This window comes from Schistocerca piceifrons, chromosome 2 (genome assembly GCF_021461385.2).
Source record: "Schistocerca piceifrons isolate TAMUIC-IGC-003096 chromosome 2, iqSchPice1.1, whole genome shotgun sequence".
NCBI lineage: Eukaryota > Metazoa > Arthropoda > Insecta > Orthoptera > Acrididae > Schistocerca > Schistocerca piceifrons.
The window spans coordinates 399,158,064-399,170,845 of NC_060139.1; the positions used below are offsets into that span (position 1 = coordinate 399,158,064).

The window sequence follows — 12,782 nt, forward strand, 5'->3', positions numbered from 1 at the left end:
CCTTGTTACCGACCTGGGTATCGCCCCTCGTATTGTACAGGCTTTTGTTTGTTTTGGTTAGTATAGCTCAGTGTCGGTTAGGCCGTCAGTGACAGAGCACCTCGAGTTCCTGCTGCTAATAAGGCGAATACACCATTTGTTTGTTACGTATTTTTACGAGCTTCACACATGAGTGACTTCAGTAATGGATAGGAAATGCGATTGCTGTGCACACGAGTCAAGTTGGTGACCCTTCGCTCACAGCTCCAGCCTGTGTTGGCTTCCGTCACTCAGGTCAAGGCTGCTGCCAAGGGGTATCACTATGGGGAGTTGGATGCGGGGATGCGAGTGACTTCAAGCACGTCCCATGTGTCCCTCGATTGGTCCACTGCTGTGGCCGCCCTGGGTACAGCCTGCACTGAGATTGACCCCGCACATGTGATCAAGTGGGAGATCATTCCAAAGTCCGGCAGACAGCAAAAGACTTTCCATGGGGCCGATCGTAGAACCTCCCGGGTTCGTTTGACGAACAGGTTTTGGGTGTTATCTGTGGCTGACAAAGTTTGTAAGCCGGATTCAGTTGTCCACCCTGTTCCAGAGGAAGCTTCTTAGCCCGCAAGGTCTGGTCATTCACAGAGGGTGGGTTTGCTGGTGGTTGGGAGCTCCAACGTTAGGCACGTAATGTGCCCCCTTAGGTACATCGCTGCCAAGGAGGGGAAGGAAGCCAGTGTGCACTCTTTGTGCGTACCGGGCCGATTCATTCCAGATGTGGAAAGGGTGCTTCTGGATGCCGTGAAGAGTACAGGGTGCAGCCAACCCCAGGTGGTGGCTAATGTTGGTACCAATGACGTATGTTGCTTTGGATTGGAGGAGATTCTCTCTGGTTTTGGGCAGCTAGCGGAAATGGTCAAGATTGTGAGATTAAGACGGAGCTCACCATCTGCAGCATTGTCTGTAGAACTGACTATGGTCCTTTCGTGCAGAGCCGAGTGGAGGGTCTGAATCAGAGGCCCAGGCGTTTCTGTGACTGTGTAGGCTCTAGATTCCTTTACTTGCCCTATCGGGTGGTGGATTTCTGGGTTCTGCTTAGTAGGTCAAGAGTTCACTACACACAGGAAGGAGCTACACGGGTACCGGGGGTCGGTTTTTTAGGTTAGAAGGTCTCAGGAAATCACAGAATGGACGTCCGTCTAAAAGGGGGCAGGTAAAACACAGTAAGGTAGTTGTAGAAATGATCAGTATTGTAGTTGTAAATTGTCATAGCTGTGTTGGGAAAGAACCAGAGCTCCAAGCCCTAATAGAAAGCACTGAAGCTCAAATAGTTGTCGGTACAGAGAGCTGGCTAAAGCCGGAAATCAGTTCAGCCGAAATTTTTTCAAATGAGCTAACAGTATTCAGAAAGGGTAGATTAAATACAGTTTGTGGTGGAGTATTTATTGCTGTCAGAAGTAGTTTACCTTGTAGTGAAATTGAAGTAGATAGTTCCTGTGAAATAGTATGGGTAGAGTTTACACTCAATAATCAGACTAAACTATTAATTGGATCGCTTTACTTACCCCCTGACTCAGAAGATATAGTTGCTGAACAGTTCAAAGAGAACTTGAGTCTCATTTCAAATAGGTACCCCACTCATACAATTATAGTGAGGGATGACTTCAATCTACCCTCGATATGATGGACAAATTACACATTTAAAGCCAGTGGTAGGCATAAATTGTCTGGAATGCTGTCTCAGAAAATTATTTTGAACAATTAGTTCATGAGCCCACTCAAAGCATAAATGGTTGTGAGAGCATACTTGACCTCTTAGCAACCAATAATCCTGGACAAATAGGGACTATCATGACGAATACAGGGATTAATGACCACAAGGCAGTTGCTGCTAGGCTGAATACTTTTAACACTCACAACCAACAGAAAAGAACATGTATTTAAAAAATCTGATATTGCTGTTAATGCCTTTTTAAGAGACAGTCTTCACTCCTTCCGATCTGGTCATGTAAGCGTAGGAAAGATGTGGTATGATTTCAAAGAGATACTATCGACAGCAATTGAGAGATATATACCACATAAATTAATAAGTGATGGTACTGATCCCCCATGATACACAAAACGGGTCAGATCGATGGTTCAGAAGCAATGAAAAAAGCATGCCAAATTTAAAAGAACGCAAAATCCCCAAGATGGGCAAAGTTTTGCAGAAGTTCAAAATATAGCATGTACTTCAATGTAAGATGCTTTTAATAATTTCCACAACGAAACTCTGTCACAGAATCTGGCAGAAAACCCAAAGAGATTCTGGTCATACATAAAACACACCAATGGCAAGACGCAATCAGTACCTTCATTGCATAACAACAATGGTGAAGTCATTGATGACAGTGCCACTAATGTTATTAAACGTGGTTTTCCAAAACTCCTTCACAAAAAAAGACAAAGTAAATGTTCCTGAATTCCAATCAAGAACAACTGCCAAGGTGAGAAACATAGAAGTAGATATCCTTAGTGTAGCCAAGCAGATTAAATCACTTAATAAAGGCAAGGCCTTCAGTCCAGAGTGTATACCAGTCAGGTTCCTTTCAGAGTATGCTGATATAATAGCTCCATATTTAGCAATTATATACAACCACTTGCTCACAGAAAGATCTGTACCTAAAGACTGGAAAATTGTGCAAGTCACACCAATACCCAAAAAGAGAAATGTTCTGGGTAAAATATGAGGTACTGGAGGGATGTAAAATAGCAAGGGTCATTTTGTTATATAAGAAAGGTGAAAGAAATAGTGCATCTGACTACAGGGGGTAAGTATTCTGAAAATTTCTTATGAAATCTACAGCAAAATAATAAATGGATGCCTATGATATGATTTTAATGGAGGAAAAAGCAGGTTTCTGAAAGGAAAGATCATGCATAGATGATGATTTTGCACTGAAACAGATGATTCAAAGGAGATGAGAATTTAGGAGAGAAGATGAATCCCTAAACATCTGACCCAAGTCACGAAAAGCCTATATATGATCACCAGAATTAGAATTGAGATGGGTAAGGAAACGACACCTAAGATACAAACAAATCAAGGCTTTAAACTAGGATTTAGCTTGTCGTCAATATTATTCAATATCTACATAGATGGCATGACCAGAGAATGAAAAAAGAGAGAGAACACAATCAGACGTAAATATTGGGAGGAATAAACATATTAACTTTATTTTATTTGAAGATGAACAGGTTATCATACATGACAGCAAAGCTAAATCACAAACAGCCTTACATAAAGGAAATGAGATACCCTGAAGCGCCAAAGAAACTGGTATAGGCATGTGTATTCAAATACGGAGATATGTAAACAGGCAGAATACAGCACTGATGTCGGCAACGCCCATGTAAGACAAGTGTCTGGCACAGTTGTTACATCAGTTACTGCTGCTACAATGGCAGGTTATCAAGAGTTTGAACATGGTGTTATAGTTGGCGCATGAGTGATGGGACACAGCATCTCTGAGGTAGTGATGAAGTTGGGATTGTTCTGTATGACCATTTCACAAGAGTACTGTGAATATCAGGAATCTGGTAAAACATCAAATCTCTGACATCGCTGCGGCCAGAAAAAGATCCTGCAAGAACGGGACCGACGACGACTGAAGAGAATCGTTCAGCATGACAGAAGTGCAACCCCTCTGCAAATTGCTGCAGATTTCAATGCTGGGCCATCAACAAGAGTCAGTGTGTGAACCATTTAATGAAACATGCCTTGCCTGGGCCCTTTAGCACCAACATTGGACTGTTGATGGCTGGAAACATGCCTGGTCAGATGAGTCTTGTTTCAAATTGTATCAAGCAGGTCAAATATCCATGGAGCTTGCTTGTCAGCAGGGAACTGTTCTAGCTGTTGGAGGCTCTGTAATGGTGTCGGGTATGAGCACTTGGAGTGATACTTCTAGATATGACTCTGACAGGTGGCATGTACATAAGCACCCTGTCTGATCACCTGAATCCGTCCAAGTCCATTGTGAATTCTGACAGACTTGGGCAATTCCAGGAAGACAGTGTAACACCCCACACATCCTGAATTGCTACAGAGTGGCTCCAGGAGCACTCTTCTGAGTTTAAACACTTCTGCTGGCCACCAGACTCCCCAGACATGAACATTATTTAGCATATTTGGGATGCCTTGCAATGTACTGTTCAGAAGAGACATGGAAACAGATGACATGTGGCCAGAGGATATTTTTTGGATAGACGAGACACATTTTACTCTGCATTACCATGAATGCCCAGAACTGTCGCATATGGGTATATACTCTGCCACACTTTGTGCAGGAACATCCACTGCACATAGTTGATGTGACTGTATGGTGTGATTTCACAAGCTCCTTCAGTCTCAGTACATTTTTTCTTTGAGGTGATTACACCTCGCGAGCCTGTTAGGTGCGCTGTGACATCTGCATGTTATAAGGACCTCCTTGTGCAATACGTGACTCCAGCTTTCCAAGAATGCAACCGTGTCGACACCACTATTTTCATGCAAGATGGGGTGATACCATATGTTGCTTGACAGTTGAAAGATTTGCTTCAAAAAACGTTCAGTAACGACCGCGTGATCTCTGTGCAGTTTCAGGACGTGTGGAGTTGCAGAACACCCAATCTAAATCCATGTGACTTCTGGTCGTGACTATATCTGAAAGATTGTGTCTATCAGGGATGTATCCGGACTCTTCCTGATCTGGAGAATAGCGTACAAGGACATAAAGCTCTGGCTACACTGCATATTCTGTGAGCAGTTGTAGATCTAAAAAGTAATGAAGCTCACATAATGTTAGGTACAGTAAGCTAGTTAAAATCTAAATCTGTCAGCAGTGAGATTTTTGGGGAAAATTAAATGTATACCAAAAGCAATGGCTACTGGGAAATGGAGATGGTGTATTTGTTGCTGTAGACAAGAAACTCAATCCATTGAGATAGAAATTGAAACTGGATATGCAATCGTTTGGGCAAAACTAGGAATGGGCATAATATTATAATGGATGCTTCTACCTACCATCAGACTCACCTCTTAGTGTAGCTGAAAACTTTAGAGAAACTCTCAGTTTGCTTGTACCTATGTGACTTTAACATCAATCAATAAGGATAATTACAGAGTTGTAAATGGTTGACAGGACAAAACTATCTGTCAAACATTACTAAATGCCTTCTTTGGAAACTAAATAGGGCAAATAATTTGGGACCCCGGGACTCGTGATGTAAATATATTGGGTCTAATGGCAAAAAATAGACCAGACCACTTTGAGGACATCCACATTGAAACTGGTATCAATTACCTTGAGAAAGTTGTAGCAGCAGGTACAAAGGGCAACTAAAAGAAGTAGAGGAGTTTATATGTCCCATAAACTACACTGTCCAGTCATGTTAATGTGACCAACTGTCAAAAGTCAGAATAACACCATTTGCAGCACGGACAGCTGAGAGACGTGCAGGAAGAGAGTCAGTGAGGTTCTGGAAGGTACTGACAAGAATATGGAACCATGCAACTCCTGTACCACAGCCAGTTGTGCTAGGTTGCTCGGTTGAGGATCCATGGTGCAAACAGCTCGATCAAGGTGACCCCACAAATCGTAGATCGGGTTTAAAACTGGGGAGTTTGTTGGCCAGGGGAGTAAAGTAAACTGCTCCTGGTGCTCTTTGAACCACACATGTGCACTGCAAGCTGTGTGACATGTTGCATTGTCATGCTGATAGATGCCATCATGCCGAGGAAAAATAAACTACGTGTATGGGTGGACATGATCCTAGGGTAAATGCATACTTGTGTTGATCCACTGTGCCTTCCAGAATAATGAGATCGCCCGGAGAATGCCACAAAAACATTTTCCAGACCATAATGCATCCTCCTGTGTTTGCTTTCAGATGTTTCATGGTGTACACGCCAAGAGCCACCTCTCCATTTGAGTGTAAAACATGATTCATTTGAGAAGGCCACCTGTCGCCACGCCATAGATATCCATTTGTGTTATTAGCATGCAATTTTCAGCCTCGTTGCCGATGAACAGCGGTCAGCATGAGTGCATGAACCAGGTGCCTGCTGCGGAGAGCCATACGCAACAACATTTGCTGAATGCTCATTGAAGAGACACTGTTGATAGGTGCTTGGTCTGGTACCGTGCACCGTGGAATTTGAATCTGCGCCAGACGTCATGGACGTCGAAGACCCATAAAGGTCTCTGCACCATCGCGCCGTAAGCTGTGGCAGCACGTGCCTCCTGGCCCGCTTTTAGTGTGAGGGTGCCACAGTGGAACATGTGGTCCCAGCGGCCAATAGCGGCGCCCCCCGATAGCCTCTCGCTCAGCCAGCCAGTTTAATCTCGCGTACGTTGGTTTACACCTCACATTGCGCTAGACAGCTTACTTCCTTGTTCTGTGTACGAGGGGACGTGTTTGTTTCCTTGTGACTCCTTTGTTCGGTCTGGTTGTATTCGTTCTGTCCTTCGTTGGTCGTGTCCACCCTCTCCCATTGTGTTGTTGTTCGCGGGTCTCGCCGTGCTTTCCGTCATTGCTACCCCGCAACCATCCTGGTCGCAGTTACAACACTTGGTTCATCTAGGCGGTCAGTTGTTCAACAGTTGCACGTCTGTTCATCTGTACACATCTCCAGAGCCATTGTTCACTACTGTCATCTGTGGTCCATGGCGCACCACACTTGCCTCAGTACCAGTTTTGGACAGCCCCAGTTTGCCATGCGCCGCACTTTGACCATTTGAAATTGAGTGTTTCAAAGCAAAAGCAGAAATGCTTAACTCTGTTTTCAAATTTTCCTTTGCAAAGGAAAACTCGGGACTTTTGCCCTAATTTAATTCCTGTACCCCCGAAAAGATGAGTGAAATAGATATTAGTGTCAATGCTGTCAACTGAAATTGTTAAAATTGAATGGAGTTATAGGGGCTGATGGAACCCCTGAGATTCTACATTGGATTTACAGGTGAGTTAGTCCCTCTTCTAACTACAATCTGTTATAAATCCCTTGAATAACGAACCGTGCCCAGTAGTTGAAGAAAGCACAGGTCTGTCTACAAAAAAGATAGCAAAAGCAACCCACAGAACTACCATCCAGTATCCTTGATATTCATTTGTTGTAGAATCTTAGAACATATTCTGAGTTCAAATGTAATGAGATACCTCGAACAGAATGAACTCCTTCAAACTAACAAACGTTGATCCCAAAAACATTGATAATGTGAAACCCAACTCTCACTTTTCTCTCATGAGAAATCCCCAGACCAAAGCAGTCAAATAGATTCAGTATTTCTCAATTTCTGAAAAGCATTTGACTCAGTATTTCATCTACACTTATTATGGAAAGTATGATTGTATGAGCTTATCAAGTGAAATTTGTGACAGGTTTGAGAATTTCTTGGTAGTGCAGACACAGTGTGTTATCTTGGTTGGAGAGTCATCAGTAAATTTGGAAATGCCCCGGGGAATAGTGTTGGGACCCTTTTGTTCATGTTGTGTATAAATGATCTCGTGGACAATATTAATAGTAACCTCAGACATCTCAAAGATGATGCAGTCATCTATAATGAAGTACTCTCTGAAAGAAGCTGTACAGTCAGTCAGTCAGATCTTGATAAGAGTTGAAAGTGGTGCAAAGATTGGCAACTTGCTTTAGATGTTGAAGAATGTAAAATTGTGCACTTAACAAAATGAAAAAAAAAAGTAGCATCCTATAGACTATAATATCAATGACTCGATGAATTCATACCTTGGTGTAACACTTTGGAAGGATATAAAATGAAACAATCATGTAGGCTCAATTGTAAATAAAGCAAGTGCCAGACTTCGGTTTATCGGTAGACATTAGGAAAATGCAGTCAGTTTACAAAGAAGATTGCTTAAAAATCACTTGTGTGGCCCATTCTAAAATATTGCTTAAGCATTTGGGACGCATACCATAGAGGACTAACAGGGGCATTGAGCGTATACAGAGAAGGACAGCATGAAGAGCACAGATCTGTCTGACCCGTGGGAAAGTGTCACGGAGATGCCGAAAGAAGAGATAGGTGTAAACTACCTCGAGAAAGCCTACTTACAAAATTTCAGGAGCAGACTTTAAATGATTGCTCTAGGAATATATGACAACCTCCTACTTATTGATCTTGTAGGGATCATGAGGACAACATTAGATTAATTACAGCTTGCATAGAAACATGTGGTTCATGGTGTGGGTTCCTGTAGTCATGTCCTAGTTCATGAACCACGGGCAACGTATGAGTGGCCAGGTAAGTGGTCCCGACAGTTGGGATACCAGTTACTTTGGAATAAGGCTGGGCATCTCGGACATATTCTGAGTTGTGGTCACCTTTGTGCTCATACGGCAAAGACTACCAAATCCACCGGTTAGTCCCTCAGCCGTTAGGGGTAAAACCCAATGGGACTCGGGGCAAGTAAGGCTAGCAACCTGCTTCCCTGGTGCTTTAAATATGATGCTGGCAATAATCAGAGCAAAATGCCTCGGACCTTTGGAGGTGATGGAGTCCCACCTCTAACTGACAAACCAGGGACTCCTAAGATACGACTTGGCAAACACATGGTAATGAGATGGGGAGCTATTAATATCAATGGGGGCTACTCGGGAAGAAGGTAGGGCTGGCAGAGGCTGCAAGTAAGATGGGGCTGGACGTTTTAGCTGTTAGTGACATTCAGGTAAGGGGTGAGAAAGAAGAGGAAGTGGGAGAATACGAGGTCTACCTGTCAGGAGTCAAAGCAGGAATAGCACAATGGGGTGTAGGGCTTTACATCAAGAAAGAAATGGAACCCAGCGTAGTTGCAATAAGGTATGTAAACGAACGGCTGATGTGGATAGATTTGACAGTGTCTAGCAAGAAAATTAGGATTGTGTCAGTATATTCGCATTGTGAAGGGACAGATCAAGATAAGATGGATAGTTTTTATGAGGCACTCAGTGATGTAGTTGTTAGAGTAAAGGACAAGGACAGTGTTCTGCTCATGGGTGATTTTAACACCAGGATTGGAAATCAAACAGAAGGGTATGAAAAGGTTATGGGTAAATTTGGAGAGGATATGGAGGCCAACAGGAACGGGAAACAACTCTTGGATTTCTGTGCCGGTATGGGCTTAGTAATCACAAACTCCTTTTTTAAACATAAGAACATTCACCGGTATACTTGGGAAGGCAGGGGAACTAGATCTGTCATTGACTATATAATAACAGATCAGGAATTCAGGAAGGCTGTGAGGGACACACGTGTATTCAGGGGATTCTTTGATGACACAGGTCATTATTTAATCTGCAGTGAAATTGGGATTGTGAGGCCGAAAGTGCAGGAGGTCAGGTCCATTTGTAGAAGGATAAGAGTGGAGAAACTTCAGGATAAGGAAATCAGGCACAAGTACATAACGGCGATCTCAGAAAGGTACCAGTTAGTTGAATGTAGTCAATTACAGTCATTGGAAAAGGAATGGACAAGGTACAGGGACACAGTACTAGAAGTGGCTAAAGAATGTCTTGGCACAGTAGTGTGTAAAAGTAGGATAAAGCAAACAGCTTGGTGGAATGATACAGTCAAGGCAGCCTGTAAAAGGAAAAAGAAGGCGTATCAAAAATGGCTACATACCAGAACCCAGGTAGACAGAGAAAGTTATGTTAAAGAAAGAAACAAAGCCAAACAGATAATTGCAGCATCGAAGAAGAAATCGTGGGAAGACTTTGGAAACAGGTTGGAGACTATGGGTCAAGCTGCTGGAAAACCATTCTGGAGTGTAATTAGCAGTCTTCGAAAGGGAGGTAAGAAGGAAATGACAAGTATTTTGGACAGGTCAGGAAAACTGCTGGTGAATCCTGTGGATGCCTTGGGCAGTTGGAGGGAATATTTTGAAGAGTTGCTCAATGTAGGTGAAAATGCGATCAGTAATGTTTCAGATTTCGAGGTAGAATGGGATAGGAATGATGATGGAAATAGGATCACATTTGAGGAAGTGGAAAAAATGGTCAATAGATTGCAGTGCAATAAAGCGGCTGGGGTGGATGAACAAATACAGTGGAATGTCAGGTCTTAAATGGCTACACAGGATAATTGAAATGGCCTGGGAGTCGGGACAGGTTCCATCAGACTGGACAAAAGCAGTAATCACACCAATCTTTAAACATGGAAACAGAAAAGATTGTAACAACTACAGAGGTATCTCTTTAATCAGCGTTGTGGGTAAAATCTTCGCAGGTATTGTTGAAAGGAAAGTGCGAGTATTAGTTGAGGACCAATTGGATGAAAATCAGTGTGGGTTTAGGCCTCTTAGAGGTTGTCAGGACCAGATCTTTAGCTTACGGCAAATAATGGAGAAGTGTTATGAGTGGAACAGGGAACTGTATCTATGCTTTATAGATCTAGAAAAGGCATATGACCGGGTTCCTAGGAGGAAGTTATTGTCTGTTCTACAAGATTATGGAATAGAAAGCAAACTTTTTCAAGCAATTAAAGGTCTTTACATGGATAGTCAGGCAGCAGTTAGAGTTGACGGTAAATTGAGTTCATGGTTCAGAGTAGTTTCAGGGGTAAGACAAGGCTGCAACCTGTCTCCACTGTTGTTCATATTATTTATGGATCATATGTTGAAAACAATAGACTGGCTGGGTGAGATTAAGATATGTGAACACAAAATAAGCAGTCTTGCATATGCGGATGACTTAGTTGTGATGGCAGATTCGATTGAAAGTTTGCAAAGTAATATTTCAGAGCTAGATCAGAAATGTAAGGACTATGGTATGAAGATTAGCATCTCCAAAACGAAAGTAATGTCAGTGGGAAAGAAATATAAACGGATTGAGTGCCAAATAGGAGGAACAAAGTTAGTACAGGTGGACGGTTTCAAGTACTTAGGATGCATATTCTCACAGGATGGCAACATAGTGAAAGAACTGGAAGCGAGGTGTAGCAAAGCTAATGCAGTGAGCGCTCAGCTACGATCTAATCTCTTCTGCAAGAAGGAAGTCAGTACCAAGACCAAGTTATCTGTGCACCGTTCGATCTTTTGACCAACTTTGTTGTATGGGAGCGAAAGCTGGGTGGATTCAGGTTACCTTATCAACAAGGTTGAGGTTATGGATATGAAAGTAGCTAGGATGATTGCAGGTACTAGTAGATGGGAACAATGGCAGGAGGGTGTCCACAATGAGGAAGTCAAAGAAAAACTGGGAATGAACTCTATAGATGTAGCAGTCAGGGCGAACAGGCTTAGATGGTGGGGTCATGTTACACGCATGGGAGAAGCAAGGTTACCCAAGAGAGAGGGTAGGAGGAGTCGGGGCAGACCGAGGAGAAGGTACCTGGATTCGGCTAAGAATGATTTTGAAGTAATAGGTTTAACATCAGAAGAGGCACCAATGTTAGCACTGAATAGGGGATCATGGAGGAACTGTATAAGGGGGGCTATGCTCCAGACTGAACGCTGAAAGGCATAATCAGTCTTAAATGATGATGATGATGATGCATAGAAACATTCAGTCATTCTTCCCACTCTCCATACATGAGTGGAACAGGAAAAAGTGATGATAACTGATATACTGGGACATAGCCTCTGCCATGCACTTGACAGTGGTTTGGAGAGTATAGATGTAGATATAGGTTGATTATTAGCTTGCCGTACAACTTCCTTGTTCCATTTCATGTTGACTTGTGATGCTATGCTTCGATATTTAATCAAAGTGACTGCCTCAACCAGTACCACAGAGAGCATATTCAAATAATAAAAGATGGTTTTTCCCAGTTGTGTTCATCATTAACTTACATTTTACCATTTTTAGCTCAGTCTCCCCCACCCCCTCCCCCTTGGGTCCCATAGTGAATTTTTTTATCATTAGCTTGCTCTCTGTGTTGATTTTTTTTTGTGATGCTAAATAGCACCTTGTTTTTATTTCAGAAAATGGTAACTGGTCAACAAGTGGTGGTCTGTGTCTTGAGTGGCTCCACCAAGTGCAAGAGTCATGGCAGTTATTGCCACCTCACCCTTCATTAATGGCATTTGCTTTGAGACTATTGGCAGTGCTTACACATGATGAACAGAGATTTACCTTTCTACAGAAAATGAACACTGTCAGTATCTTCTGTCAAAAAATGAAGCTTCAGAACAACAAAAATGTTTCATTAAATTTAGCTTATACTATTCTGCTGTCGTCAGTCATACAGCATAAGGAAGGAAGAAGATGGGTACTAGCTAATGGTAAATGTCTTTTATGTGAATGTTACCACTTGTGTATATAGCAATTATGATTTTGTGTAAATTCTAGTTGGAAAGCACTCAATTGTTACAGATTAAGTCATAATTTTTATTCAGCTGTAAGTTAAGAATGTTGCAGTTATTTATTTCGTCATATGAAGAAAACTTTGGTTTGATTTATGTATTCATCCAGGGTACTTATCACATTAATACAGGATTTGTCATCATAATACAGTGAAAACAAGCTGCTCACAATAGACATATGCACAGTTTATATAAGTATAAATTTATGAAGAGGATAGATTACTGCTCACATATAGCTAAGATGTTGAGTCACAGATAAGCACAACAAAAAAATTGAAACAAGTGAGCTTTTGGCTGGAAAGGCCTTCATTGGAATTCGAGCACACACACACACACACACACACACACACACACACACACACAAATTCACACAAACACAACTTGCATACACACGTGTGACCACAGTCTCTGGTTGATGAGTCTGTACTTTTGCCATTTGTTGTTTTTTATTGTAGAATACGCCCCCCCCCTCCCTCCCTCCCTCTCCCTCCCTC

At 42.3% G+C, this 12,782-nt stretch overlaps 1 protein-coding gene across 1 annotated transcript in view; it reads left to right on the forward strand.

Annotated features, from left to right (window-relative positions):
- Nucleotides 1-12,782, forward strand: part of LOC124776482 — a 117,491-nt gene that overhangs the window by 24,830 nt on the left and 79,879 nt on the right. The window contains exon 2 of the mRNA XM_047251496.1: nucleotides 11,908-12,207. Coding sequence (XP_047107452.1) covers nucleotides 11,908-12,207 — 300 coding nt within the window. The remainder of the gene's footprint in view (nucleotides 1-11,907; nucleotides 12,208-12,782) is intronic.